Source organism: Myotis lucifugus, unplaced genomic scaffold, assembly GCF_000147115.1.
Source record: "Myotis lucifugus unplaced genomic scaffold, Myoluc2.0 scaffold_279, whole genome shotgun sequence".
NCBI lineage: Eukaryota > Metazoa > Chordata > Mammalia > Chiroptera > Vespertilionidae > Myotis > Myotis lucifugus.
Window position 1 is genome coordinate 553,449 of NW_005871327.1, and position 27,678 is coordinate 581,126.

The window sequence follows — 27,678 nt, forward strand, 5'->3', positions numbered from 1 at the left end:
CATATGCTGAGCATCACCTGTCAGTTCATGACAACAATGACCACCCTCATGGAGCTCCAGCCCTTCTCAGCAGGCTTTCTGTAATGACTTACCCAGGCCACACCACTGATACACGGTAAAGCCATCTGTAGGGTTTTAAAAAATGTGTGTTTACAATGACATCCATTTTCAAAGTTAATAGTGTTGTTTCCTTTATTTTATAAAATTTCCCAGTAGAGGCAAAAATTAGGTATGAACACAGTGGTGAACTGAATTTTACATAATGGTGTGTTGAGTTCTATACATTTTAAGCAGCTTTAAATAAAAGGCATTGAAGATGATCTTAATCATAACCCTAAACGTATTTCTTTTAGTGAGTCTCATATCTGTTTTCCAGACCGGTTGGAGGGTGACCGATCAGAAGGCTCCGGTCAGGAGAATGAAAACGAGGATGAGGAATAATCAACTCTGAGTGGCCAGCACTTGGGAGGTTTTGATATTTGTACAAGACACTTATATTTTTTTCTTTACAGAGCTTCAGTGCAATTTTAAGGTTGTGGTTTTTGGAGTTTTCCCTTTTGCGGGGGATAACCTGACATTGGTGTGGAGTGATTGTGTGCATGAACTGGGGAGAGTGTGTGAAATAAAACTAGCAGAATGTTTTAAACCCTAGTTGCCATGTATGAGGAGTGCTAGCAACGAAAGTGCAATACTGCCACTCTCCACCCGGGGGAGCTTGGATCAACGTTGAAGAGCAGTTCTCATGGTAGAGACAATGTTGGTTCAAATAAATTTCTACACTTGCCATTTGCATGTTTGTTGCTTTCTAATTAAAGAAGCTGGTTGTTGTAAGATCTCCTGAATTTGACATTGTATTTGATGCCTTGTTACCCTGGCCCCTATTTTCCAGTCTTTCCTGTCACATAAGACTGTTTCTCTAGTCTTCTCTAGTTGTAATCATCTTTTCTGTGTTGACTTGTGTGTGATAGAATCACAGAGAAGAGAATTATTCATGTCTCATTCCAAAGTACTTCATCTTCACCACCAGTCATCATCTTAATGGTCATTGAGACCGTGTTACCCACAGACAGGAGTCAGGGCCAGCAGAGACCAGGGCGTCCGGGGTTCCCGTGCTGTAGGAGCACAGGCTAGCTCTGGGGGCCCTGGCTTCCGGTCCTCCTGACTGCAACCCGATTTCAGCTGAAAGCTGTGACCATCCTGTCTTCTACATCCTGGCCTTCCTTAACTCCAGTGTCCACCTCCACTCCAGCCATCAACACCCCGGCCTGTATCTTATAGGTTATGACCTGAATCTGTTCCTGTAGACTTAACCCTTCCGTCACCCTCCCTGCCCACTTTTAAATTGTCATCCTTTTCTTCGGCTGGCCCATGAGGCTCATAGGTGTAGCCAAGCAGAGCATCCCTCTCCAGTGTGGAGACCGGGGTCGCTCCTCCCCAGGTGGCTGCACACCGGGCGTCCTGCTGCTGATGGCAGGTTGGCTTTGTGGAGAGAAGAAAAGCCCCTTCAGTTGGCTCAGTAACTGGAGCTGGACTTCCACACCTGGACCTTGCCCTGGATGCATACACATCTCCACGTTAGAGATCGAGGTAAGTGGGTGAAGGGAAGGAATTAGAGTTTTAGCCAAACAGAGAGCTGACTTGGCTACAGATGACTTCTGGAAAGTGCCAGGGTCTTAGTTTCTGGTTCCCAATTAGCTATGTGACCTGGGGCCACCTAACTTGTCTGGGCTTCTGCTCCATCTCCCATGAAGTGGAGGTGATCAGATTTGCATACCTATGTCCCAGGGGCTGAGTTAGGGCCCCATGACACCCGGAGGATGAGGGGCTTTACAGAGCAACTGAAAACGCTACTGTCAGCACATCCAGGACATCATTTCTCACTGAAATGAAGCAGAAGCAGGGATTCTTAGAGGGTGTTGGAAAGCTGGCAGGACAGAGGCTACTGGAGGACTCCATCGGGTCAGGAGTAACTGGCAGGAAAAGCAACCGAAAATCAAAATGGTCTGTGTACCCTGTGGGCAGGATGGGACGGGGCGGGGGTGGGGGGGGGGCAGAAGTATATGGGGCCTGACCTTTCTGCTCAGTTTTGCTCAGAACCCAAAACTGCTGTAAAGCTGTCATTTTTTAAGTGGTTTTTTATTGATTTTTAGAGAGAGAGGAAGGGCGAGGGATAGAGAAACATCAATGAGAGGAACATCATTGATTGGCTGCCTCCTGCACGCCTCCTACTGGGGATTGAGCTCACAACCTTGAGCATGTGCCCTGAGTGGGAATCGAACCATGACCTCCTGGTTCATAGGTTGATGCTCAACCACTGAGCCACAGTGGCTGGGCTATTATTTTTTAATGGTATTTGTCAAAGGAATTAGTTCTCCTACTTTAGGTGATATTGTAGAGTTTGGTGTGTTACATAGGCACAGGGCGGACCAGACCACAGTCCAGGGGCAAGAGTTAATAGGTCCCGGCCATGGCGCAACGCATGTTGGGGGCAGGACGCTAGGCAGCTGGACCCGGAGCTCACCCACACACTCAGCAAAAGGAACTGCCTTCAGTTGTGGCCAGTGAGGGCTCAGGTGGAGGTGCTGGGTTTTATGCCCTGAGGTGGTTTTGAGTCACTGATGATCACCACACCCCCTTGACCTTGGTTATGGGATGAACATGTGGAGAGCCCCTATAAAGTCTGGGTTAGGAGTATTTGTTCTGTATTGGACAATATTCCATGAATCTCACTGTCTTGGGGGTATTTTGAAAACGCATGGACGGATGTACCCAGGTGACTGTGGTATGGATCACACACACCCGCCCCCCCCCAATTCTGCAATAGTTGGTCCTTCCTGCTCAGTCTCCTTCCTCTTTTTAGCCCTTGGGAAGGGGGAAGGGAGAAAGGAAAGGGGCTGTGGGAAACAGGGATATGGGGTAAAGGGGGAACACCCAAAACCCACAGTCCACAAGTCCAAGTACAAATTCACAATTTCCACATCTGTACACGTGCCAAAAACATTTCATCAGGTGAACACAGCTATGCTAAATGCACTTTTGTTTATAAATATTGATTTATAATAACTCTAAACATTGTCTTGTTTTAAAAAAACAAAACAATAATTCCAAGTGAAATGTATTTCCAGACTAGCTTGTCATTGTTTTGTTTGAAGGTTGGTTTTTAACCACGTTTGCATCCAGGGTTCCATCGCCAGAACACAGCCCAGGACTCCCCTCCGAAGGTCCACAGCTGGACCCCTGCGCCCGCGCCAACGGCTCCTCCCACTGCCCTGGGGTGGCCCCGCCTGCCCAGGCCCCAGGAGGGTCCTTGCCCCGGGAGGGGCCGACTTGCCTGTGATTGGTGACATTGCAAAATGGTGGTGTCAAAAGGAACAGCAAGTGGCCTGGAATTCCTAAGCTGTTACTACTGCTCAGGAGCATGCTTCCTGGGGAAATGAACAGCTCCGTGTGTTAGACCCTAAAATAACGTGGAGCAAAATGGTGCCCTGCTGGTCTGCAGGGAGTCTGTGCTACGAGTCCTTCCGGGAATTCAACCATGTCCCCGCGTCTCGTTTCTGCAGGCCGGGCAAGCAGGTGTTCAGCCTCCGGGCACTCACTCCGTTACCAGCTCTTTCTCCACAAGGAAGCCGCCGGCCTGCCTCCTGGTAATGACTTCACTGTTGCTCGTCCTCGAGCTGCACAGCTGACTCCTTCCTCAGTCACGTGGCCAAGACCCGGCACTGGGCCCTGACGCTGGTGTCATGCACCTCAAGACTATGGACACTTCTTCACTTCCTAGGTCCCCCTGGATTCTGTCTGTCCCCAACCCAGGAGTGTCCACTCTGCCTCCTCTTGTCCATATACGACTCAGCCATTTTCCTTTGCTTCAGGTGAAAACGGTGATTTTCCGCCAGCCCCCCAGGGTTCACCTTGGGGTTCTGCACGCACTGGGGTAGCAGCATGGACTCCTGTCCCTGCACTGACTTCCTCAGGGTGGAGGATCGGAGAATCTGAACCCAAGAGCCACCGCCACGCAGTCACTGTCCTGCAGGACGGAGCTGGCCGCAGGGCCCAGGCCGAGTCTCCTCCGGGGCGTCTCTTCTGGGCCAGGAGGTCGAGCTGGTGCCGTGACACGGGGTCTACACCAGGCCCCAGGCCATCACCTTGGACAGACACTGTGCTCCTCAGACCTCTGCAGCTCCCAATGCCCCACACCTTCCCCTCCTCTCGCGCTCCCCTTCCTCACCACATCCCTTCCATCCCAGGTCTTGTGCTGCTCAGCAAACAGGACCATTCCCACTGCAGAAGCCTCAACACCTCTGACCTAGGATAACAGCTCCTGAGGGGTCCCTATGAGACAAGAATAGGACACCCGCCTAGTCATGGACAAGACCCTAGTGGCTCAGCACCACTGTGTCCCACGTGTGGTGCGGGAGCTTTAATCCACGTAACCTCCCGTGGGGGGGCCTGCATTCTATGTCCCCACAAGAAACAGGTTATGAAACCTCACAGATGAGAAAACCGATGCAGAAAAATGAACTGGCCCAACAACACCCAACTACTCAGCAGCCGCGTGGGTCTGAACCCAGAACTCAGCCCAGCCAAGTCCGCACTGTTCCCGTGTCGCTCACGTGCACGCACACGGACATGGAACGAGAGCCCTCAAGGGCCTAACAGAAGCCGCACAACAGGCACAGAATTCTCCACCGTCAGGCACACAGTAGGTGCTCAGCACCTGCCAGTTCTGGGCTTGCCCTCATAGCCACGCACCCTCAGTTCCTCCCAGACAGAGCAGTGGGGCCAGAGCTAGACACCAGAGAGTATCCTGGGCTCCGTCCAGACACACGCCTCATGCGCAGGTGTCTCAGCGAGTCCGGTGGAACGTATTCCTGCAGCAAACCCTAACAGGCTAAGATCTCTTGCTGCATGGAACACGCTTCTTCCCTCCTGCCACCCCCTCCGCCCCCGCTCCCTGGCCGACTGCAAATACTGATTAGTCTCACTGGTCACTCAGGTGGACAGAAGCCACAGCAGCTCCTGGGATGAGAAAACGCGTTAGCACCAGGTGGCCCTGGTCTTGGTCCTCAGCCCTGCCTCTTGGCAGTTGCTTAAGATCTCATAGCTGAGCAGGGGCAGAACCTGCCGCCCCAAAAGGGGTCACACGTGTGAGCAAGCTGGGTGGTCCTTCCAAGGTTGAGGACCAAGGTGGAGACAAGTTCAAAGCCAGAGCTCTGCTGAGGCAAGCCTTCAAGTGTTTCCTTAGTGCTCCCCACTGCTGCCACCTGGTGGCTAAGGTGCTGAACTCCAGTCTTCCCAGGCCAGGAAGCCCAGTGCTGGGGGGTGGGGATCCCAGTGCCTCTGGGTCATAACAGCCCCAAGCCTGGCATCTGGGCAGGCACAGGACAGGGACCATCAAGTGGCGATCTCAACGAAAGGCGCAGAGATGGCAACAGCCCTAAACTCGGTCCTGTCACAACCAGAGATGCAGGACAGAGGTTGTGGACAAGTGGCCAACAGTCCCACCTGCCACTGTCCATGTAGCCACTGCACAGAGGTATAAAGTGATGGGCCTGGGTTCCAACCTGCATTCATGGCAGGGTCCTCAGAAACGCCTCTCGGAAGCTTCAGAGCGCATGGGCCTTCCCACCCCTCCCCACCCACCGGCTCCCTGCTCCCTCCTCCCGTCCTCCCAGGCTTCATGGCAACTGAATTCTCGATTATGCAATATGCAAAATATGGTTCTAGCTGCCAGATACCCTCCAAGGCTTGGCTCACACTGCCACCTCCACGGAGCATAGTCACCTCCCCCCGGAGCTCACAGTTCTCTCCACAATAATTACTCGGCTTTGCTGTTTACCAGCATCCGTATCCCCCAGGTCCGTCCCTAAGTGAGTGTGTAAACACGTTCATGCCATTGCTCACGGGCCGAGCTTGGTGCTCTGCACAGGTGACGTGCGGGGCCTGGAGATGAATAAATGAATGGTCCTCAGTAGAAAAGAAGGAAACAGTGAGTCCTTCTGTGACCTGTGGCATTTCCAGATAAGTTTAGATTTAATCCTAGTAAATCCCAGCTAGTCTGCGACCAGCCAGTGCGGACCTGGGGTCTCAGGACTCTCCCTCGAGCCCGCCCAGTGCAGCCCAGGGACACGCACTCCAACCCCCGGGTTCCCAGCCAAATGTGCTGCATCAGAAAGGCCTCACCAGTGAGCCTTAGGTCACCCCAACGAAGCAGTGAAGGTGGTCGCCCTGCTCCACCTCTGTGCAGGCCAGTGGTCAGGAATATGGTCCCTTTACAACCGACAAGTGCTAGGAAGATTAGAGAAAGGAGATAAAGCGCTCTGAGGAATGCCACGGAGTGAGAGCAGCCTGACTTGCCCGTCTCCTTAGCAGAACCCGCAGGTGAAGATGCCTCCGCTCCTTCCCTCCCACCCAGAACCGACAGCTGGCCTTAAGCTAATCACCACGAAGGTGCACGCTCCCAGGTCTCGGCAAAGGTCTTTGCAAACTGCAGACTGAGGACCAGCTCCAAGGGTTGGGGCGAGGTGTAACCACGTGAACCCACTGCCCCCCTGGGAGGCGTCTCTCCTCCACGCTGGCCCCTTGCAGGCCGCATTCTGAGCAGACAAGCCGGGGAGCCCGCACGCCTGGGCCTCAGTCTCTGTCCGCAGTCACGCAGAAGCTGTGCCAACATGGGCCCGTGGGTCCCTTTTCTTTTCCTATCTCTAACTTACAGAGAACATCAGAGATCGCAGCTGGAAACGATCTTGGAGACCATTCACTCTGACGACCCACTCCCTCATCCCATCTCCCCGGCTGCACAGAGAGGTGCTAGGAAGTGCAGGTGACGTGAGGAAGAAGAGGTGGAGCTGGGCGGGCGTGCAGGTGCTGGCTCCGGCCGGCCGTCCAGGCGTGTCCTAGCCAAACAGTATAATTCTTGGAAATGAAGCATCCGCCTTCCGCTCCTTCCTCCTGTCTGTTATAGTGGTTTCTCTCTCCCTTCTTTCGAAATAGCAAAGAATCAGTGAAGAGGGAGGTGGCCTGGGGCTGCCCCTGTGAGCACTAGAGGTGGCTCCACCGATGCCAGGTCATACCCAGCACTGAGGCCTGGGAACTGCGTGGGGGCCCTGCTCCTGGGTTCTCTAGGGACCCCACATGGCCTGCTTCAACCCTGAAGAAGCCTGGGGTGCCCTCCGCCCCAGTGCGCTGGAAGAGCCCCCCTCCTGAGCCTCTCTGGGGGGACAGTGAGTAGCAGATGTGAACAAAAGAACATGACCTGCCCTGGGGTTCCCCCAGCTGGTCTTGGGCCCCACCGGTGCCCCACCTCCCAGAAAGCCAATCCACACCTCCATTTGCTCTGCTTTGTGCTTTTGATGCCTCTGGTCCCATCACTGGGATCTAGGAGCCCGCGGGTGGGCTCGCAGACACGGAGTTCCTGGCCTGGACACAGTTCTCGGTGTTTTTTCTGGTGGCTGCACCCCAGATGCCGTTCCTACCCGAGTTCCCAGGGCCCCGGCTCGGTGGGCTGTGGGCCAGCCCGAGGCCCTCATTTCTGTTCCGCAGCTGGAACGTTCCCCTCCTCGATTTTTTGCAGTTGGAGTCTCTGGCTCCCGAGGGCTCGGCTGCCTCCGCTGCCCCCAAAGCCGGCCCCTGGGATGGTCCGGGCCACCATCAAGACCCCAGGCAATGCCTCCTCCCCAAACAGGTTGATTTTGGCTTCCGCCTCGATGGCTTTGGCCAGGCTGTCTGCATAACTGTCCAAAGAGGTGTGCACGTCGGCCTTCACGTGGAGGATGGGGTTCTTGGCAGCTTCTGAGGGAAAGACAGAGCAAGGTTAGCGAGGGGCCAGACCCCTGTGGAGGGCGCACGTTTCCCAGTCTGGTTGCTTCCTAGGGCCTGGGAAAACGTAGAAGGAGTTAGCTAACCTCAGGTCCTCTGCAGAGAGAGGGTCATGGTGCACCTCTTGCTCCATAGGGTTTCTGTGATAAACCATTCTTGCCAAGATGCTTAGCCTAGGCCCGGCTCACAGAAAAGGCTTGATCAATATTTTCTATTAACCACATTCACATTTTACATCTTTGGAAGAGGTCTTTGGCCGTTCGGCTCCCTGGAGTGTGTGATGTGGGTGGTTCTAAACTTCCACGGGCTGAGTGCTGAGCCAGTTGGGACGTCTCATCTCTGAACTGGCCCAGATTCCCCAGTCAGGACAGCCTCAGGGTCGACAGGATACCTTGGTCCAGGAGCCCCACCCAGGACAGGACCTGACAACTAACAGAAGAGGGAGGGGTGTGGGTCTGCTTCCCCCCTCCCCCCCCAGAGCCTTCTTACTGTGAACCTCACTGCCTACTGTCCTGACACGTCTCGGGAACAGTGCACCCCCTACTCCTCACATGTGCTGAGCAGGTGACTTCCACCCACTCTGGGGGGGCGGGGGGGAGTGGAGGGACCCTGGGCTCTGCCTCCTTGCACTCATCTGGGAGGACGGAGTCGGTCTGAGCACCTGTGTGTCTACGGAGAGTGCGACAGCTCCTGTTGGCCCAGCTTAGAAGCTTCCAGATCCAATGGCTGGGAAGCCAAGGACTCGAGGGAGACTGCAGGGTTGGGAGTGGCATGGGGTGGGGGTGGGGGTTGGAGGGGGCAAAGGTGGGAGGCCTGGTGTTCTGGATGGGGACGGGGATGAGCCAGGAGTTCTCCTAAGACCACTCCCTTTCCCTGTGTTGTCCGGAAGCTGTCAGCCACAGACACCAACCTTTGATCTTTTCTACTTCATCCTCGAACGTCACCGAGCTCCTCCTCTTGGGTGGGAAAGCGGAGTGGAGGGGAGGCTGGTCATCAGACGGGTAGTCTTCAAGCAGCATCACGTCCGTCCCTAAGACCAAGGGCAGGTTGCGCACATGGAACGGCCGTCCCAAGTCCTCCTCGCCCGCTCTCAACCCCCTTGCATCCCTCTCCCCCATCTATTCCAACCCACAATCCAGTGCAAGAGCTGCTCTGCAGCATGTGCCCAAGAAGTGAACACTGTGCCATCCTATTTCAGGGACTGGGCAGCCAGCCATGGGGCCTCTGCCGACACGTAAGTTACAGCAGTGCTGTGCAGGGCTGGGTGTTCGGGCCACAGCGGGCTCACGCACTGTCCAGTGGGCCGGACCGGGGCTGGCCAGGGGAGGAGGGCTGCGTGGGAGAGACTGCCCCAGTAAAAGAGCCTGTGTTCTGAGTGATTCCTCTTACAGTTTGAATTTCTATCAATAATTACTTTAAATGTAAATGGATTACACCATCTACAAGAATAAACTCAAAACGGATTAACAGCTTAAATGTAAGGCCTGAAACCATAAAACCAGAAGAAAAATAGGCTGTAAACACTTTGTGGTTAAAATACATTGCACTAAGTAAACATTTAAAAAATTGTTGTATTTTTCAATTACAGTTTACATTCAACGTTACATTAGTTTTAAGTGTATGGCACAGTTGGCACACATTTACATAACTTACAATAAGTCTTGCACCTACCTGTCCCCACACACAGTTACTGCAATATTACTGACTACTAGAGGCCCGGTGCACGACATTCGAGCACTGGGGAGTGGTGGGGGGGGCGGTTTCTCAGCCCGGCCTGCGCCCTCTCGCAGTCTGGGACCGCTCCAGGGATGTCTAACTGCCGGCTTAGGCCTGCTCCCCCCCGCCCCCACCCCAAGGCGGAAGAGGCTCTCGCCACCACTGCTGCACTCGCCATCTGTGAGCCTGGCTTCTGGCTGAGTGGCACTCCCCCTGTAGGAGCACACTGACCACCAGGGGTCAGCTTCTGCATTGAGCGTCTGCCCACTGGTAGTCAGTGCACATCATAGGACCAGTTGTTCTGCCATTCAGTTGATTTGCATATTAGGCTTTTATTGTATAGGATGTCCTCTTGCTGCACACCATAGCCCTGACTAGTGCTATGACTGCCAATTTGTACTTCTTAACCTCCTCACCTTTTCACCCAGTCCAACCCCCCTCCCATCTAGAAACCACCAGTTTGTCCTCTGTCCCTATGAGTTTGTTTTTGCTTTGGTTGGTTGTTCTTTTAGATTCCATATAGGTGAAATCATATGGTATTTGTTTTTCTCTGTCTGACTGATTTCACTTAGCACAGTTCCCTCCAGGACCATCCATGTCGTCACAAAGGATAAGATTTCATTCTCTTCTTTAGCTGAGTAATATTCCATTGTATATATGTACCACATCTTTATCCAATCGTCTATCAATGGATACTTAGGCTGCGCCCATATCTTGGCAATTGTAAATAATGCTGCAATGAAAATGGGGGTGCATATATATTTTCAAGTTAATGTTTTTGGTTGTTTTTTATATATATATACTCAGAAGTGGAATTGCTGGTTCATATGGTAGTTCTACTTTTAATTTTTGAGAAACCTCCATACTGTTTTCCATAGTGGCTGCAACAATGTATAATCCCAGCAAAAGTGCACGAGGGTTCCCTTTTCTCCACATCCTCCCCAACACTTGTTTGTTGATTTATTGATGCTACCCATTCTGGCAGGTGTGAGGTGACACCTCATTAGGGTTTTAATTGGCATTTCTCTGATGATTAGTAATGTTGAGCGTCTTCCCGTAAGTCTGTTCGTCATCTGTATGTCCTCTTTGGAGAAATGTCTATTCAGGTTCTCTGCCCAGTTTTTAATTGGATTTTTTTTTGTAGTTGTTGTTTTTTGGTAAGTTATATGAGTTCCTTATATATTTTACTTATTAACCTCTTATCAGATGTATCATTGCTGAATATTTTCCCCATTAGCTAGGCTGTGGAAAACCTTTTTAATTTTATGTAGTCTCATTTGTTTATTTATTTATTTTGTTTCCCTTGCTAGAGGACACATATTCAAAAAGATATTACTATGAGCAATGTTAAAGTTTTTACTGCCTATTTTTCTTCTAGCTTTATGGTTTCAGGCCTTACATTTAAGCCTTTAATCCATTTGAGTTTACTCTTGTAGATTGTGTGATACATTTACATTTACAGTAATTATTGATAGGTAATGTAGTTATTGCCATTTTATTATTCATATTTTTATTATTCATGTTTTTATCTTTTTTCTTGTTTTGCTCTTGTTTTGCTCTTAACATTTCTTATAATATTAGTTTGATGGTGATGGACTCCTTTAGCTTTTCTTGTCTGTGAAGCTCTTTATCTGACCTTCAATTCTAAATGATAGCTTTGCTGGGTAGAGTAATCTTGGTTGTAGGTCCTCCCTTTTCATCACTTTGAAAATTTCTCATGCCACTCCCTCTGGCCTGTAGTGTTTCTGTTGAGAAATCAGCTGACAATCTTATGGGAGCTCCCTTGTAGGTAACTAACTGCTTTTCTCCTGCTGCTTTTAAGGTTCTTTGTTTTTAACCTTTGCCATTTTAATTATGATGTGTCTTGGTGAGGGCCTCTTTGGATTCATCTTGTTTGGGACTCTTGGCACTTCATGGACTTGTATGTCAATTTCCTTCACCAGGTTAAGGAGTTTTCAGTCATTATTTCATCAAATAGATTTTCAATTCCTTGATCTCTCTCTCTCTCTCTTCTTCTAGTACCCTTATGATGCAAATGTTGTCACACTTGATGTTGTCCCAGAGGTACCTTAAATTTTCCTCTTTTTAAAAAGTTGTTTCTGCCTGGCCAGTGTGGATCAGTGGTTGTGGGTCAACCTATGAACCAGGAGGTCACAGTTCAATTCCTGGTCAGAGCACATGCCTGGTGTTATGAGCTCGACCCCCAGTAGGGGGCAGAAGGGAGGCAGCTGATCAATGATTCTCATCATTGATGTTTCTATCTCTCTCTCCCTCGCCCTTCCTCTCTAAAATCAATTAAAAAAAGTATTTAAAAATAAATAAATTAATTAGTTAAAAATAAATTCTTTCTTTCTGCTATTCTAAGTAGGTCTTTTCTGCTACTTTGTTGTCCAAATCACTGATTCAATCCTTTGCTTCCTCTAATCTGGTGTTATTCCCTCTAATATATTCTTCATTTCAGCTATTATAGTCTTCATTTTTGACTGGTTCTTTTTTAAAATATTTATTGTTGAAAGTATTGCAGATGTCCCCTTTTTTCCTCCATTGACCTCTCCACCCCGGTCCCTCCTCCTCTGCAGACCTTCACTGCCCTCGTGTCTGTGTCCAGGGGTCATGCATATATGCATTTAAGTTCTTTAGTTAATCTCTTCCACCCTTCCCTCTGAAATATATCAGTTTGTTACATGCTTCCATATCTCTGGTTCTATTTTGTTCATCAGTTTATTTTGTTCACTTGATTACATGTAAGTGAGATCATGTGATACTTGTCTCTCTCTGGCTGGCTTATTTTACTTAGCATAATACTTTCTGGGTCATTCCATGCTGTCTCAAAGGGTAATAGATCCTTCTTTTTTATAGTTGCATAGTATTCCATTGTGTATATGTACCACAGCTTTTTTATCCACTCATCTACTGATGGGCACTTGGGCTGTTTCCAGATCTCAGCTATTGTAAATAATGCTGCTATGAACACAGGGGTTCATACATTCTTTCTGATTAGTGTTTCAGACTTCTTATGATATATTCTTAGAAGTGGGATCACTGGGTCAAATGGCAGTTCCATTTTTTAATTTTTTGAGGAAACTCCACACTGTTTAGCATAGTGGTTGTACCAGTCTGCATTCCCACCAGCAGTGCACTAGGGTTCCCTTTTCTCCACACGCTCCCCAGCACTTGTTAGTTTGTTGTTGATAGTCATTCTGGTAGGTGGGAGGTGATGTCTCATTGTGGTTTTAATTTACATTTCTCTCATGATTACTGACGTTGAGCATTTTTTCATATGTCTCTTGGCCATTTGTATGTCCTCTTTGGAAAATTGTCTATTCAAGTCTTCTGCCCATTTTTTAAATTGGATTGTTTGTGTTCCCTTTGTTGAGTTGTATGATACTTTATATATTTTGGAAATTAACCCCTTATCAGATATATCATTGGCAAAATACGGTCTCCTGTACAGTGGGTTCCCTTTCATTTTGATGCTGGTTTCCTTTGCTGTACAGAAGCTTTTTAGTTTGGTATAGTCCCATTTTTTTTTCCTTTGTTTCTCTTACCCTAGGCGATGTATCTGTGAAAATTCTACGTGAGATGTCTGATATTTTGCTGCCTACATTTTCTTCTAGAATTTTTATGATTTCACAACTTACATTTAAGTCAAGTCCATTACCCATTTTGACTTTATCCTTGTGTACGGTGTAAGTTGGTGGTCTAGTTCCTTTCTTTCTTTCTTTCTTTCTTTCTTTCTTTCTTTCTTTCTTTCTTTCTTTCTTTCTTTCTTTCTTCCTTCCTTCCTTCCTTCCTTCCTTCCTTCCTTCCTTCCTTCCTTCCTTCCTTCCTTCCTTCCTTCCTTTCTTTCTTTCTGTACCTGTTCAATTTTCCCAACACCATTTATTAAAGATACTGTATTTACTCCATTGTATGCTCTTGTCTTCATTGTCAAATATTAATAGAGCATATGGCTTGGGTCAATTTCTGGGCTCCCTGTTCTGTTCCATTGATCTATATGCCTGTTCTTGTGCCAGTACCAGGCTGTTTTGATTATGGTGGCTTTGTAATATGACTTGATATCCGGTATTGTGATCCCTCCACCTTTGTTGTTTTCTCCAGATTGCTGCAGCTATTCAGGGTCTTTTTTTATCCATATAAATGTTTGGAGTGTTTGTTCTAGATTTGTATTGAATCTACAGATTGCTTTGGGTAGTATGGCTATTTTATTGATGTTAATTCTATCAATCCATGAACACGGTATATTATTCCACATGTTTATATCTTTTTCTATCTCTTTTTTCAATATACTGTAGTTTTCTGAGTAAGGATCTTTTACCTCCTTGGTTAAGTTTATTCCTAAGTATCTTAATTATTTTGTTGTTGCAATGGTAAAAGGGATTGGTTTTTTTAGTTTCTCTTTCCGAGAGATTATTGGTGTTTAAAAATGCCACCGATTTCTGGCTGACTTTTTTATGTTTTTCTACATCTTTGTTAGAGTTCCCACTGAGTTCATCTAATCTTCCCCTGAATTACTGAGCATCCTTTTAACCAGTGTTTTGAACTCTGTACCTGGGAGACTTTTTGCCTCCATTTCATTTCATTCCTTTCCTGGAGTTTTGCCCTGTTCTTTGGGACCTGTTTCTTTGTCTCCCCATTTTGGCTGCCTCCCTGTGTTTGTTTCTATATATTAGCTAAGGCTGCTATATCTCCCAGTGTTTGCAGGATAACCTTACATAGTAGGTGTCCTGAGAGGCCCAATGGTGCAACCTCATTGGTCACCTGAGCCAGGTGCTCCAGGGGTGTCCCTTGAGTAGGCTGTTGACATGTTAGTGGGTGGGACTGGCCTCGGGCTGACTACATGACTACAGCGGATGAGCTATTGTGCAGGGCTGACCCCATGGGGTTGGATTCACTTTAGTGGGACTCTGGTCCCAGCTGAGTTCACCCTTTGGGTGTGTCATTTGTGGAAGTGGTTGGGTGGTGCTCTGGTGTGGTCCAAAGCTGACCACAGGGTGTGTTGATTCCGAAGCCCCTTGGGAGGACTCCAGTGCAGGCCAAGGTTGGCCCTGTCTGTGCCTGGCCTGGGGCCACCTGGGAGGAGCTACAAAGTGAGCTGCAGTTGGTAGCCACCTGAGAGAGGCTATGCTGCAAACAGGCTGGCTGCCACTCTTGCTGGGCTTGGGGCCGCTTAGCCAGAGGTACGGGCATGCAGTGGCCAGATGCTGCTTTTTGGGAGTTTGTGGACCTTTGAGAGATTTTAGGAAAGTCTGCAGCATGGGCAGAACCCGGCTGCTTGTGAGGAACAGTCACTGGAAGAGGTTTGGGTGGTGCGCACGGTGTGTGGGATGGGTCTCGGGGAGCCCCCTGGGGTGGTGAGGGGTGTGAGCCAGGTGGATGGAGACCCAGACTTGGCGCCTTTGCCTGTAGGCTGGGTGGGGTGAGGGCTCAACAAAGGAACAATGGCACCTGCTGGCACATTTGTCCCAGAGAGAGCTGCCCCTCCAGACCTCACCCAGAAACCAGACCATGTTGTTTCTCTGGTGTCCCCGGTGCTTTCTGAACTGCTTCCCTTTGCTGGAGCTCAGAGCAAGCGTTCGTGACCTCAGGTCCTTAAAGGGGACGCCTGCATCTACAGCAGGCTTCCATGTCACCCAGGTTGAGTCCCTGGTGATTTCACAGCCTGACACTGTGGGGACTCCTCTTCCTGGGACGGATGCTCTGAGCTAGGAGCCCAGCTTGGGGCTGAGGCCCCTCACGCCTCAGTGGGCACCTCTGCCACGGAGATACGCCTCCTGGTCCTCAACCACTGCGCGTGGGTGTGGGACCTGCCATTCCACGTCTCCGCCCCTCCTACCGGTCTCACTGTGGCTGCTTCTGTGTGTCCTTAGTTCCGGGAGTTCTGTTCGGCTCGTCTTCAGCTGGTTCTTCATGATGGTTGCTCTATACTTTAGTTGTAATTTTTTTTTATACTTTAGTTGTAATTTTCGTGTGGTTGTGGGAGGAGGTAGGAGTGTTTGCCTACTCTGCCATCTTGACCAGAAGTCTCTCACAATCTTTTGACAGCAGAGTGACTGAGGAATAGTCCCCACACCACAACTCACCCATTCGAAGTGCATGCCGTCCGTCTCCCCCCAGGCTGAAAGCTCCAGGAGGGTGGCTCACCACGGTTCTCTGGAGCCTAGTACAGTGTCTGGCCAAGGGAGGAGCTTGGCAAATATTTGTTGAATGAATAAATGTCAGGGTCACGGGACCTCTGCTGTCTGTCTGAGACCTTCCCTTCCCTCCAATCACACAAGGGACTCGAGGCTACAAGCGATGGTGTGGCCAGTGGCTCACCCTCTGGGTTGTCAGGTGAGGGAGCGTGCTCAGGGAAGATTCTGTGACGGAAGGCCTGTCTCGGTGCCCGCCGTGCCTGCCCCCAGCGCCCCACGACACAGGCTCAGAAGAAACCTCGGTCAAGGCAGAGATCTACAGCTGCTGGCAGCGGCGACGGCAGCACCATGCCCGGCGGCTGCTGCACCGCCCAGGACTCCACACGGCGCCCTTCAGGCCAGAGCCCTGGGCAGAAACGCCTGGGGCTTCTCCAGCCACGTGGAGCCCTGGACTGGTGGGGACACTGCCAGCCTCTGCCCCTGGCCCCCACCCCAGGGCCTGGCGAGAGCCCAAGAACACGCTCGGCAGGGACAGGTGTGGCACCTGCTTCCCTCCAGCAGCCAGGGGAGACCCTAACCGCACTGAGCCCTGGGCACGGCCCCGGGGAAGACGGGGAGGATCTGTGGTGGCGAGGTGTCTCTTCCGGGGACAGGGGCGCAGGGCATGTAACGGTAGTGACCCCTCGTCGGGGCTGCCCTCGATACAGCGATTGCCGTTCCTCATTCACAAATGGGGAAACCCAATGGTTAGCATGACTGACCTCAGGCCGCCTGACTCAGCAGCCTCCCAGCCTGCACGGGCCGGGGGTGAGGTCCCTGCTTTATAGAGAAGGAAACCGAGGCACGGAGGCTCTGCCGAGCTAAAAGCCCCGACGGGGAGCCCTGCCTCTGGCCCCCGCCCCCCCCATGCCCCTCCTCCTTCCACCCGGCACAGGAGATGCGCGTCCACCAGTGCCCACACCGCGTCGGGTACACGCGGGAGGCACCCGCCGCAGGCTTACCTGAGTCCTGGGAGAAGCTGAAGCCCGTGTCCCCCGTGCTGCTGCTGTGCCCCAGGGGCTGTCCGCCTGCCATGAGCGCCGTGAGGTGTGGGGACAGGCCCAGGTCTGAAAGGCAAAGTCGGCACTGACTGCACAAACCGCGTCCGCCCCACGGCCTTACCCCCATTTCAGTCCCCTCCGCCTCACCTCCTACTCTCCTGTCCCCTCTGTTCTCCTGCAAAGCACGCTCTCAAGCCATTGACAGACAGGAAGCCGTGGCGGCCGCCCTTCCCACTGTGCCCTGTGCCCGCCCAGGGAGTCTGCATTGTGACATAGTTGACTGGGTCCCCAGAGGGGACCTCCCGTGACAACTCAAACCAACAAGGCAGGTGGGAGAGGAGACGGGAGGTGAACTGTCCCCGGTGATTTTCCGGTTAAACATGGAACCTGGGTGTACATTACCTCCTGAGATCCCACCTGAATGCCAAACAGGACTTTCTAAAAAGGTTTGCACCCAGAGCAGGAGAGAATGCTTGTCAGCTGGGAGGAGGGAGGGAGAGGCAGTGGGTGTGACCCAGGAGAGAGCTGGTTGGCGGTGGGAGGACGCTGGTTCTCACCCTGCGCCCCCAAAGCCCAGGAAGTGGAGGCCCCGGGCGCCTCTACAGATGTCTCTACAGGAAGCAGTGGCCCAGTGTCAGCAGGAGAAGGGGGAACAGGAACCGAGCCTGGCCTTGGAGACCCCAGACAGAGCCCCGTGGACCCCGAGAGCTGGACACCGTGCATCGGCTCGGCCGGACCTGCAGCCCAGACGCCTCCCACCAGGGCCTCGTTATGAACCACAAAGGGAAGGCGCAGACCACAGGCCTGTGAGCAAAGCACTAGAAAGACAGAGATGGGGAGATACAAGGAAAGAAGAACAATGGGTCTCAGAGGAGACAATGCAGGGAGCTTAAGAAAACAAAAACGTTCGAATTTTCTCTGAAAGTTGAGAAAACAATGAATCCAGGGACAAGAGGCTGTGGTGACCAGGGAGGTAACAAAAAGGAGCTCTTAGGAATGAAAACCTGAGCTCAAAAGTCAAACTCTGATGTGATGAGGAAGATCTACGGCCTGGTAGACGGAAGGACCTGCTGTGAGGGGCCACCGCTGTTCTCCCACAAACACAGTAGGAGGAAACTCCAGTCTGTACCTTTAACCTGGTTTTTGTTTTTTAATCCTCACCTGAGGATATCTTTTCCATGGATTTTCAGGGGGTGGCAGGTAGAGAGAGAGAAACATCCATGTGAGAGAGAGACATTGATTGGTTGCCTCCTGCATGGGCTCTGACTGGGGCTGGAGATCGAACCTGCAATCCAGGTTCATGCCCTTGACTGGGAATCGAACCTGCAACCCCTCAGTGCATGGGCCAGCCCTCCGACCACTGAGCCACACAGGCCAGGGCTTCACCTGGTTTCCTGCAAGGACAGACACACACTCTCCTCTGCTCTCTGGAGCCAAGGAGGACATGCGATGGTGGAGGGGAGGGCATGACATCCGGGAGTTGCACTCTTGCCCAGGGTTGGTGTGGTCGGCTGGGACGAGACCCCACACGACCCTCCCCTCCAGGGTCTTGACCCCAGAATATGACTGTGTCTCAGCAGGAAGCCTGGCTTGGGAAGGAAGCCGGGGACCGTTCACTGCCAACAGGGAAGGTTGAGGCCACAGTGGGTTTGGACACCGTCTCTGAGGCTGCGGTGAAAGCCAGGAACGAGTCCGGTCTCCGCAGGGGGACTCCCCGGAGCCAGACGAGCGTGGCTGGGCTGGAAGGTCTGGGAGCCGTGCAGCCAGGTGCCCTCCAGTCGGTTCACCCAGCATTCCCCCCCAGAGCGGGTGCAGTCACCCCGAGATTCTTCACGTGAAATAGCCAACCTACTGGGCTGGGTCCAATCCAACCCTTTTACACGTTATTTTAAAGGCACAAAGCGAGAGGCCCCAGGGGCCGGTCAGAAGCCGGGGGCAGCTGGAAGCCACTAGCGCCTGCGAGAGGCCATTCGCGGTGAGACGGGCATTCTGAAGTGACCCGAAGACTCTAGGTGGCACCAGGAACGGAACTGGGAAAAGCAGGTGGGAAAATTCAAAGGCTCCAGGGCGGCCCCTCCCTCCCTGCAGCCCAGGCCTTTCCAAGAGGGCCCAGGAGCAAGCGTGTCCTCTGAGCCCACGTGGGCCAGTGTCCTGGTCCCCGGAAGGCACTGGGAAGGCACGGTCCCCGGTTTCAGGAGCTGCGAGCATCAGGCGAGTGGCGTTTGGATAGGCTGCCCTCCCCCAAGGTCCAGGCCACCCTCCTATTGCCTAGGGGAGCCCAGGGGAGCCTGCTAATGGGCTCTTCATGAGCAGAAGACACGGGTGGCTCAGCGGCAGCTGGCACCCCAGGGAGAACCTAACCTTTGACCCTTCCTGGGGGCAACAGAATGAGAAAACCAAAATGCATTCATTGTGGCTGAAATCTATGTATGAAACAGACATGACAACGTGTTTATAAAACTCCTGGCTTCCCAGAGTCAGCCGGGAGCTCCAGCTATTTCTGGAATTCCACTCTGCCTTTGCTCACAAGCGCTGTCAGGAAAAACAACTCCGTGTCCTCGTCCGTAGGCTATAGCTTTGCAGGTGCCCAGGCACATGGAGATGCACAAGAGCAAGACAGGGCCTCCGCGCTGTTTCCTGCTGGCTTCGGGATGGATCTTGTCCTATTGGCCCTTGATGACAACTAGTAGGGGTGCACTCTCTAGGGCAGTGTTGGTGAACCTTTTGAGCTCGGCGTGTCAGCATTTTGAAAAACCCTAACTTAACTCTGGTGCCGTGTCACATATAGAAATGTTTTTATATTTACAACCATAGAAAAACAAAGATTTATATTTTTGATACTTATTTCATATATTTAAATGCTATTTAACAAAGAAAAATTAACCAAAAAAATGAGTTCGCGTGCCACCTCTGACACGCATGTCATAGGTTCGCCATCACTGCTCTAGGGTGAGGGGGGGCCCGAAGCAGGCTTGGGACAGGGGTTGAGGAGCCTCCTGCAGATCCAAGTTGTGCCCACAGAGGGCACTAGACCAGGGTGTGCTCAGCCTTGGCTTGGCCAGAGGGGCCAGAGAGGGAGGTGGAGGCCAGGTTTCCCCATCAGAGTCATTCCCAGCATGGACGGGGCAGGGTGCCGAGCTGGCGGGCACCGTATCCTGCTGTTCCCAAGGCTCTTGCTGGTGCTGCTGGCCTCGGCCTGGGAGCCTCCGGGGAAGAGGCAACAGGGACCCCCCAGCTCCCATTCCTGGAGAAGGCCAACAACTTCTGTCCCACACACTCTTCAACCCAGAGTCCTCCCACAAGACTGCTCTTCCCTCAATGAGCAGGAGACCGCCAGCTGCCTTGAACTTGCCAACCCAACCACAGCTGGTGTTTCCGCCCGTTCTCACAGCCCCCCCAGCTCTTCCAGGGTAATCACCAGTGACTTGCATGGAGAATCTTGGCCTGAAAAGCAGCCGTTTCTTTTCGTTCTGTCTACCCTCTCCTCCTCCATTCGCTTTCCTCATTTTTCCCCCTTCCTCATTCTTAACTTCATAAAAAAAATTAAAAACAAATTTTTTTTTTTGCCTAGAAGATAAGTGATTTTACAAAATCTGAACAAATACGCTAACCAGTGAAATAAAACCAAACCCTGGAGGTACTTGTGGCTCACAAGTCACACTTGAAACATGATCTCGCAAGTGTCCTGGGTGGGCATTCCAGTGGCTGATATATGGGGAGATTTCGTTTCTCCTTTGGTCAAAATAAAAAGTCCCAGAATGCCTTCCTCTCTCCATCAACCCAGGAAATAAACCAGTGATGCTGGCTTACGTAACTGCCTCAGGGAACGGCTCTCCTAGCAACACTACCGTGAGCATTCGTGAGCATTAGGAGGGTTCTGTCGCTCCGCCCTGCCTGTTTCATGAAGAGGGAGACTCAATTTGAGTGGCGTGAGTTGCCCACAGTCATCCAGCAAGAGCTGAGAACTGCAGGTGCGTATGGGCTCTTTCAGCACCTGGTAAGTGCCCTCAAAATCTCTCTTCCCATAGCTCGTCCCGGTGAGGACCCCCTCACACATGACCAAAAATCCAGCTGCTCCTCCATGAGGACAACAGAGTGGTAACCGCAGGAGGCAAGGCCCCCTCACCCCCCACTCCCCCAAGCATGGGAAAAACAGGTGACAGTGGAAGGAGCAACAGGCCGTTTAACAGCAGCCTCCAAGCATCTCCTCTGATGTGTTTATTAATGACAGACAAATAGTGGCTGTAGGTGGAGGAACCTGGCCGGCACCACCCTCCCTGTAGGGAGTGAGAGGCTGTGCCCCGCACCCCAGTTCACACACGGAAGCCCTCCCCCCAGTGTGACGGCATTTGGAGATGGGCCTTTGGGAGGCGATCAGATGAGGTCGCTGGGGTGGGATTCTCATAAGAAGAGACCAGAGAGCTTGTTCTCTCCCACCCCTGCCCCATGAGCGCGCACGGCAAGGAGACAGCCAGGCGAGAACCGCACCAGAACCCTGCCGTCTGGGACCCAGTCCCGGACTCCCAGCCTCCTGAACTGTGAGAAAAGAAATGTCTGCTGTGTAAGCCACCAGGCTGTGGTGTTTTCCTACAGGCGCTCGAGCTGACGAAGACCTCGCCCAAGGGATGAAGGGCACCATGGCAATAAGGCACAGGCCCCCCCCGCCCCCTTGACGTATCACTAACGGCCCATGCCCCCGGCGCCCCCCCCAAAAACCTATCACCTCCTTCTGCTCCCCAAATCACCACTGAGGGCCTGCTTCCAACCCCCTTGAACAGCCCCTGCACAGAAGTTTCCCTTTCCCGGGCCCCAGAAGAAAACAAAGACCTCAAGAAGCCAAAAGGGAAGGCTGATGGCGCCGCGGGAACGGAAGAGACGTGAGTGGAAAACGGCGGCATCTGAACCACGTCTGTCGTCCGTCGGTGGCAGTGTCACTGTCGGGGTTGGTGATGCCTGTGGTTAGGCAAGATGGTCACTCTAGGGGAGGCTGGGCTTTTCCAACCCTCCCAAGGCTAAATTATTTAAAATAAAAAGGTCTATAAAGGTCTGTCCCTGACTGGAGCCTTCCTGTGGGTCTCATCAAAGAGGACAGATGGTGTCCAGAACCTTGTTTGTCCTGAATCAGTTGTCCGGCTGAGGACACCCTCGCAGGGACACAGAGTGGCATTTCAGTTTGTGTGTGTGTGTTTGGGGGGGGGGGGGACGGGGGGGGGCTGAATTATGAGGGACAACCTAGGACACCCGTGACCTGGGACGAAAGGCCAAGGACATCTCAGGATGAGCAGTGAGGGGGCGGCCGCTGCTGTAAAGAAGTTGGAAGGAAGAGATTGGCCGAGGGAAGGCAGCTGGTGGTGCTGGGTTCCTTCCTCTCCAGGCAGGGGAGCTGTCCCCTCGAGGCCAGGACCGCTGCAGGGGAGGGGAGGGGAGGGGAGGGGAGGGTAGGGGAGGGAAGGGAACAGCAAGCAGATTTCTGAACTCTGGCGCCCCCTGCCGAGCGCTGCTCAGCTCAGGAAAGCTGCGGGCATCACAGTGGGCCCTCTGGGTGCTCCTCCCCCAAAGGAAACCTGTACTTGGAGCCTGGAGGCCACAGCCGGTGTGAGACCTCGGCCAGCACCACGCCAGGGCGGCGGCGGCGAGGACCTCGGCTGCCCCTGGCTGAGGGAGAGCAGCCCGTTCCCGGCCGGCTCCCTCGTTACCTGTGATCCTGTTGGAAATGCTGAAGAGCCGGGACGTCCTCTGCCGCTGGACGAAGGGCTCCCGGTAATACCGGTCCCCGCAGCACATGCCCAGCAGCTCCCTGCGAACCGTCTTGTTCCAGAGGCCGTAGATGAGGGGGTGGCAGGCGGCGCTGGAGAAGCTCAGCCACGTGGCCCAGGTCTCCAGGCGCGGGGAGACGCAGTTCTTCCCCCAGAGGGCCTCGCAGGTGATGACCACCATGTAGGGGCCCCAGGTGACCATGAAGGCGCCCAGCACCACCAGGATGGTGATGAGGGCTTTGCACTGGTTGGCGGAGTAGACGACGCCCTGGAAGGCGTTCCTCCGACTGCCCGAGGAGGAGGTGGAGGTGCTGGAGTTCTTGCGCCCGGTCCCCTGGGCGTCCTCCTGCCCCAGGACCACCGTGCCACAGTGCACCTTGCGGGCCTTGACCCTGGCCACGCGGAAGATGAAGCCGTAGCACACGAGCATGACCAGGAAGGGGAACAGGGCGCACCAGATCTGCCAGAAGGCCGTGTAGCCGGGCTCCCGGTGCCACGCGGCCACGCACATCCACTTGAACTCGTCAAACTCCACGGAAGACCAACCGAAGAGAGGCGGCAGGCAGCCGATGAGGGAGTGGAGCCAGATGTAGACAAGAGCCATCACGGCTCGGTTCCCCGTAATCTTCATGGGGTACACCATGGGGTACAGGACAGCGTAGTAGCTGGGAAGGACGGGAGGCGAGAGAGGATCAAAACAGAGAAAACACCAGGCTGGGCACGCGCCGCTTTCCGGGCGGAGAGCACCTCCCCACCCAGATCGTGACCGAGGGACACGCTGGCTGGGAGAGGACTTCCCCAAGGGCAGTGCACGCAGGGGAGGGGCGGCCACGCAGACGCCGCCTGGTGCAGGCAGGACGTGCGGAAGGACTGTGGCCACGAGCCTCACATATCACCTGTGAAGCCACCTCATCCACCAGGACCATCTTGAGTCACTGGGGACCCAGCTCCGAGGTCAGCCCGAGGCTGCCGATCTCACATCTGGCCTGGACATGGCGTTTCCGTGTGCCCCGGGCACAGCCATCTGTTACCCTGGCGTCTGGGTTTACATCTCACAAGGCCATGCGTGCAGCAGAGAGAGAAACAGGCCTCCGAGCAGGGGCGCCTGGCTCCACGGTGCTCAGCCGTCTGCTGGCTGTGTGGCCCGGGGAAGCCGACTCAACCTCCCAGAGCTCTGTTCCTCCATCTGCGACACGGAGCCACAGAGCCTCGCCACCGATCTGTGCGAGGACGGAGTGTGCCCGCGAGGGCCGGGCCTGCACCGCGCCACCCTTCAAAGGGCAGTGGGGGCCCGGCTTGTCTCTGCCTGGCCACCCACTGCTCCCCTTCCTTCTTGAGGACGGGACGCCCTCTTGTTTGTGCTCCCGTAAAGCTGCTGTGACCACAGCAGCCGGAGTCCTGGGGAACGAGTCAGGCCGTTCTGGTGGTCACCTTGCCGGTGACGGGTGGAGACACTGCCTGGGTCCCATCATCCTGGCAGAGGAAATGTGAGGGGAGTTTGCCGAGGGCACTTCTGAGAACATTTCCTTCACGTTCAAAAAGAACCAAGGCTAGTTTCTTTGTTTCTGAAACACATGCAGGCCCCTGGCCTCAGGCCCCAGGATGGCCAGGCAGCAGGGGTGCGGGGAGTGGGGGGGGGGGGCGCCTAGAGCAATGATGGCGAACCTTTGACACGCGTGTCAGAGGTGACACACGAACTCGTTTTTTTGGTTGATTTTTCTTTGTTAAATGGCATTTAAATATATAAAATAAATATAAAAAATATACATCTTTGTTTTACTATGGTTGCAAAGATCAAAAAATTTCTCTATGTGACACGGCACCAGAGTTAAGTTAGAGTTTTTCAAAGTGCTGACATGCTGAACTCAAAAGGTTCGCCATCACTGGCCTAGAGAATGCCAGCTGTCCTGGCTCCTCTGACCAACCCGCCTCGACATCGCAAAAACAATCACGATGAATAACCGTCCTTCGCAGCACAGCCTCTGGCTATTCTCAAGACGCTGTTAGTGTTAGCACTTTATGGCAAGACTTGGGCTTTATTGTGACAAATGGTGTTTATATCCCTCGCTGACTAAGGTTCTGGCAGGAGCAAGTCCAGCGTGACAGTGAGTTCTCCCAGCTGCGTCCGAGCCCCGTGGGCATGCCCAGCCCGAGGAGGCCCCACAGACCGGCCAGAGCACTGCCATGTGCCTCCACACCCGCCAGGGGTTATTTGGTTTCAGGGGGGTTTGGGGTGGGGGGGAATTTATATACATGGAAATGCACAAATCTGCCCCTCTATCATTTCCGTGTCTGCCACAAAAGATGGATTTCATAGATTTGAAACTTCATGTTTGAAATTTAAGCCTCATTCAGGCAGGTTCAGAGGAAAATGGAGAAAAGGGCAGCTTCCCCCGCGGGGGAACGCAGGCGAAGTGCGGGGGGTGGGGGTGGGGGGGTCCCTTTGCTCCCTGTACCCTCAGCTGTCTTCTGAAGGCCTCCGTCTGTTCTCCAACAACTCACGCTTCGCCTGGAGCCCAAGCGGGCCTTGTCCCCTGAGGCTTCCTGATGTCACCTGTTGCTGAAAGGCCGCCGGGCACATATGGGCTCCAACGCTCAGCTCCCCTGCACCGAGACCAGTGACCTTGATATGACCCTGGCTTTAACAGGAGGCTCCCCGCCCCGGGGAGCACAGTAACTCATGCTGAGGGTGGCTTTCCTCACCAGAACTGACAGGCCATGGCTCCAGCTACTAGTACTTTCTCTGATTGGAACGCGGCTGAGAGCTGGAGTTCCATCCGGCGTGAATGACCGCCGGCTCCCTTCCCTCAACGTCCTCCCCTGTGCGGACAGCCGCCAGGACTCTGGCCTTGGGCCTGGCCTGTGCCCTGGATGGACAATCCAGCGACCATTTGTCAGCTAAAAGCCTGGTGGTCCCAAGGGAACCCGGGGACTGTGTCAGCCACGGACAGTGTCACTGGCTTGTCCCTTCTGTGCTTCCCAGACTGCTTCTTCCCTAATTCTGTATGTCACGCTGAACCTGAGTCTACCCTCCTGCCCGGAGGAAGTCCCCCCTTGCCTGGGATGAATGCTGACCATCAGCAAAATGCAAATCACCAAGCTGAATCCAGGGCGGAACTTGCCACGGAAGCCGAGCGCCCCCTGGGACAGCACACAGCGGGAATCGGAGGGCGCCTGTCGGATGCAGCGAGGGCACCCGCAGGCCCTCCTTACTGGGCCACTACACCGCGAGGAGGGCCCCAGCCTGCTGAGGGCACGTGCACCTCTCAGGCGCCTGCATCTCCGTCCCTGGGTTGTCTCCCTTCCCTGGCTCTCCGTCCACCCGGAGGGGAGGCTGGTGAGGTCCCTGCACTGTGGCCAGGGGACAGTGTTTCCTCTTTGCGTCCCCACCCCAAGCCCAGCTCTGGCCCAGGTCAAAGCCACAGGCAGCGGACAGGTCTAACCCCTCCTCTGCCATGTCACCTTCCGCAGCTGCTGTTTCTCATCTGTACGCTAAGAATCGGGGTCTCTATGAATGTTTTTTTTAAAGCCATGGAACCTCTTTTAAAAAAACTACAGAGAGAATTATATCTAAACATATACAAATCATGGATGGGCCCTGATGGGCTCTGGACTCGAATGCCCACTGCCAGCCCCTCCCAGGGTGCAGCCTCTCTCTCTGGGCCTGGGCAGGGGCAGGGACGTAATGCTGGAAAGGGCTCCATGTTCAATGACACTAAACAGAATGCAAGAGCAAACACCTATATGATAAATGATAAATAAAACTCCACGCAAGAGAGACGAGGTAAGACCCGAGGTCCTCTGGCTGAAGGGACGGAAGCGAAGGCAGACTCTGCCTTCTCCCCTGGCCCCACAGAGCCCGGCACCCTCCCAAGGGACTCAGCGTGACAGTCCCAGGGCCAGGTGACCGCTGCGGGTCCCTCTGCGGCAAGCTTACCGGTCGATGGCAATGACCCCGAGGGTGAGCATGCTGGCCGAGCTGATGAGCAGGTACAGGAGGGCGGAGAAGTTGCACCAGACCACCCCGAAGATCCATTCCCGCCGAAGGGAGCTGGTCACCACGAAGGGCAGCACCAGCACGGACAGCAGGAAGTTGGACAGCGTCAGGCTGAAGACGAACTTGTTGCTGAGGGTGAGGAGGTAGGACTTCTTGTACAAGGTGACCACGATGACCAGGTTGCCCAGGCAGACGAAAATGGTGATGACCACGATGGCGATGAACTCGGTGACGATGGCGCCCCCTTCACCAGCCGCCGCCCCCGTGCGGTTGCTCAGCTCCTTCCAGTGGCCCAGAGAGGAGTTGAGGCTCATGGTCAGTGCGCCTGGGCGTGGGGTGGGCGCAGCATGCTGGATGACTGGAGGGACAGGGCAAGACGGGGGACAGGAGAAGGTCATCGGATCAGATCACCCGACCTCCACAGAGAGCAGCAGAGGCCCCAGGCCCCCAGCTCGTCCAGAGACTCAGCCAGCCTCCCCGCCACGCTCTACACACACGGCCTGTTTTCTACACCCACTCTGTGTGCCGCTCATTGTGTCCCCGTGAACGAGGCAGCCCTCCGTTCTAAACGACCCATCCGTTCTGCAAGGCCAGCAGTTCCGACCTTGACTGCACCGAGTCACCCCGAGTGTCAGCTCCAAGGGTCACCTGCTAGATTCTGGTCCCAGAGACCAGAGGTGCGCCTAGGAATCTGCATGTGAAACGGACTGGAGCAGGTGGTTCTGGTACAAGTGGCTTACGGAGCACACTGTGGTCGGATCCTGCCACTCCCTGATCCCGCAGCAGCCTCGGACCTGGGAGCTTCCCCGACAGGTAGCCTCTCAGGCTCCACCTGGCACTCACAGCACCAGGTCCGGGAGCTGATCCCCTCACTTCCCCCCGCTGACCCGTGTGCACTGAAGGGTGACAGCAGGGCTCCCGTGCTCGCTATTTCTGAGGTTCCTGATTGGGCAGGAGCGAGTGCACTTCGCACGGAGACGTTGACATCGCTCGTTGCGTAGAAGGACCCCGGAACTGATTGTCAATGGGAAGTGGAGGACCCGGTAGGTCTCTGGACCCAGACACCACATTCTCGGAGAGCCGCGAGACCTGCGCTCAAGAAACTGCTATCAGGATTTGGCTAAGACTCAACATTGAAACATGCTAGCATTCTGGGCTGCTGATGGATGTCTCTAAAAAATGTTTGTCTGCTACAGATCAGCCAAAGAATCCCACGATCA

The 27,678-nt window shown here is 53.5% G+C and overlaps 2 protein-coding genes across 9 annotated transcripts in view; one reads left to right on the forward strand and one right to left on the reverse strand.

Annotated features, from left to right (window-relative positions):
• DCAF6 (DDB1 and CUL4 associated factor 6) overlaps window positions 1-833 on the forward strand; it is an 82,143-nt gene extending 81,310 nt beyond the window's left edge. For all 7 annotated transcript variants that reach the window (XR_002831856.1, XM_023763249.1, XM_023763251.1 and 4 more), the window contains one exon: window positions 377-833. Coding sequence is in view for 6 of the 7 variants with exons in the window: in XM_023763249.1 (XP_023619017.1) it covers window positions 377-441 (65 nt within the window). In the remaining variant the exon portion in view is untranslated. The remainder of the gene's footprint in view (window positions 1-376) is intronic.
• Window positions 834-2,983: 2,150 nt separating this feature from the next.
• Window positions 2,984-27,678, reverse strand: part of GPR161 (G protein-coupled receptor 161) — a 39,019-nt gene continuing 14,324 nt past the window's right edge. For both annotated transcript variants that reach the window (XM_006099599.3, XM_014465097.2), the window contains exons 2-6: window positions 26,399-26,816; window positions 22,402-23,126; window positions 16,667-16,771; window positions 8,726-8,845; window positions 2,984-7,788 (exon numbers count right to left, since the gene is read on the reverse strand). In XM_006099599.3, the coding sequence (XP_006099661.1) occupies window positions 7,523-7,788; window positions 8,726-8,845; window positions 16,667-16,771; window positions 22,402-23,126; window positions 26,399-26,816 (1,634 nt within the window). In that variant the 3' untranslated portion in view covers window positions 2,984-7,522. The remainder of the gene's footprint in view (window positions 7,789-8,725; window positions 8,846-16,666; window positions 16,772-22,401; window positions 23,127-26,398; window positions 26,817-27,678) is intronic.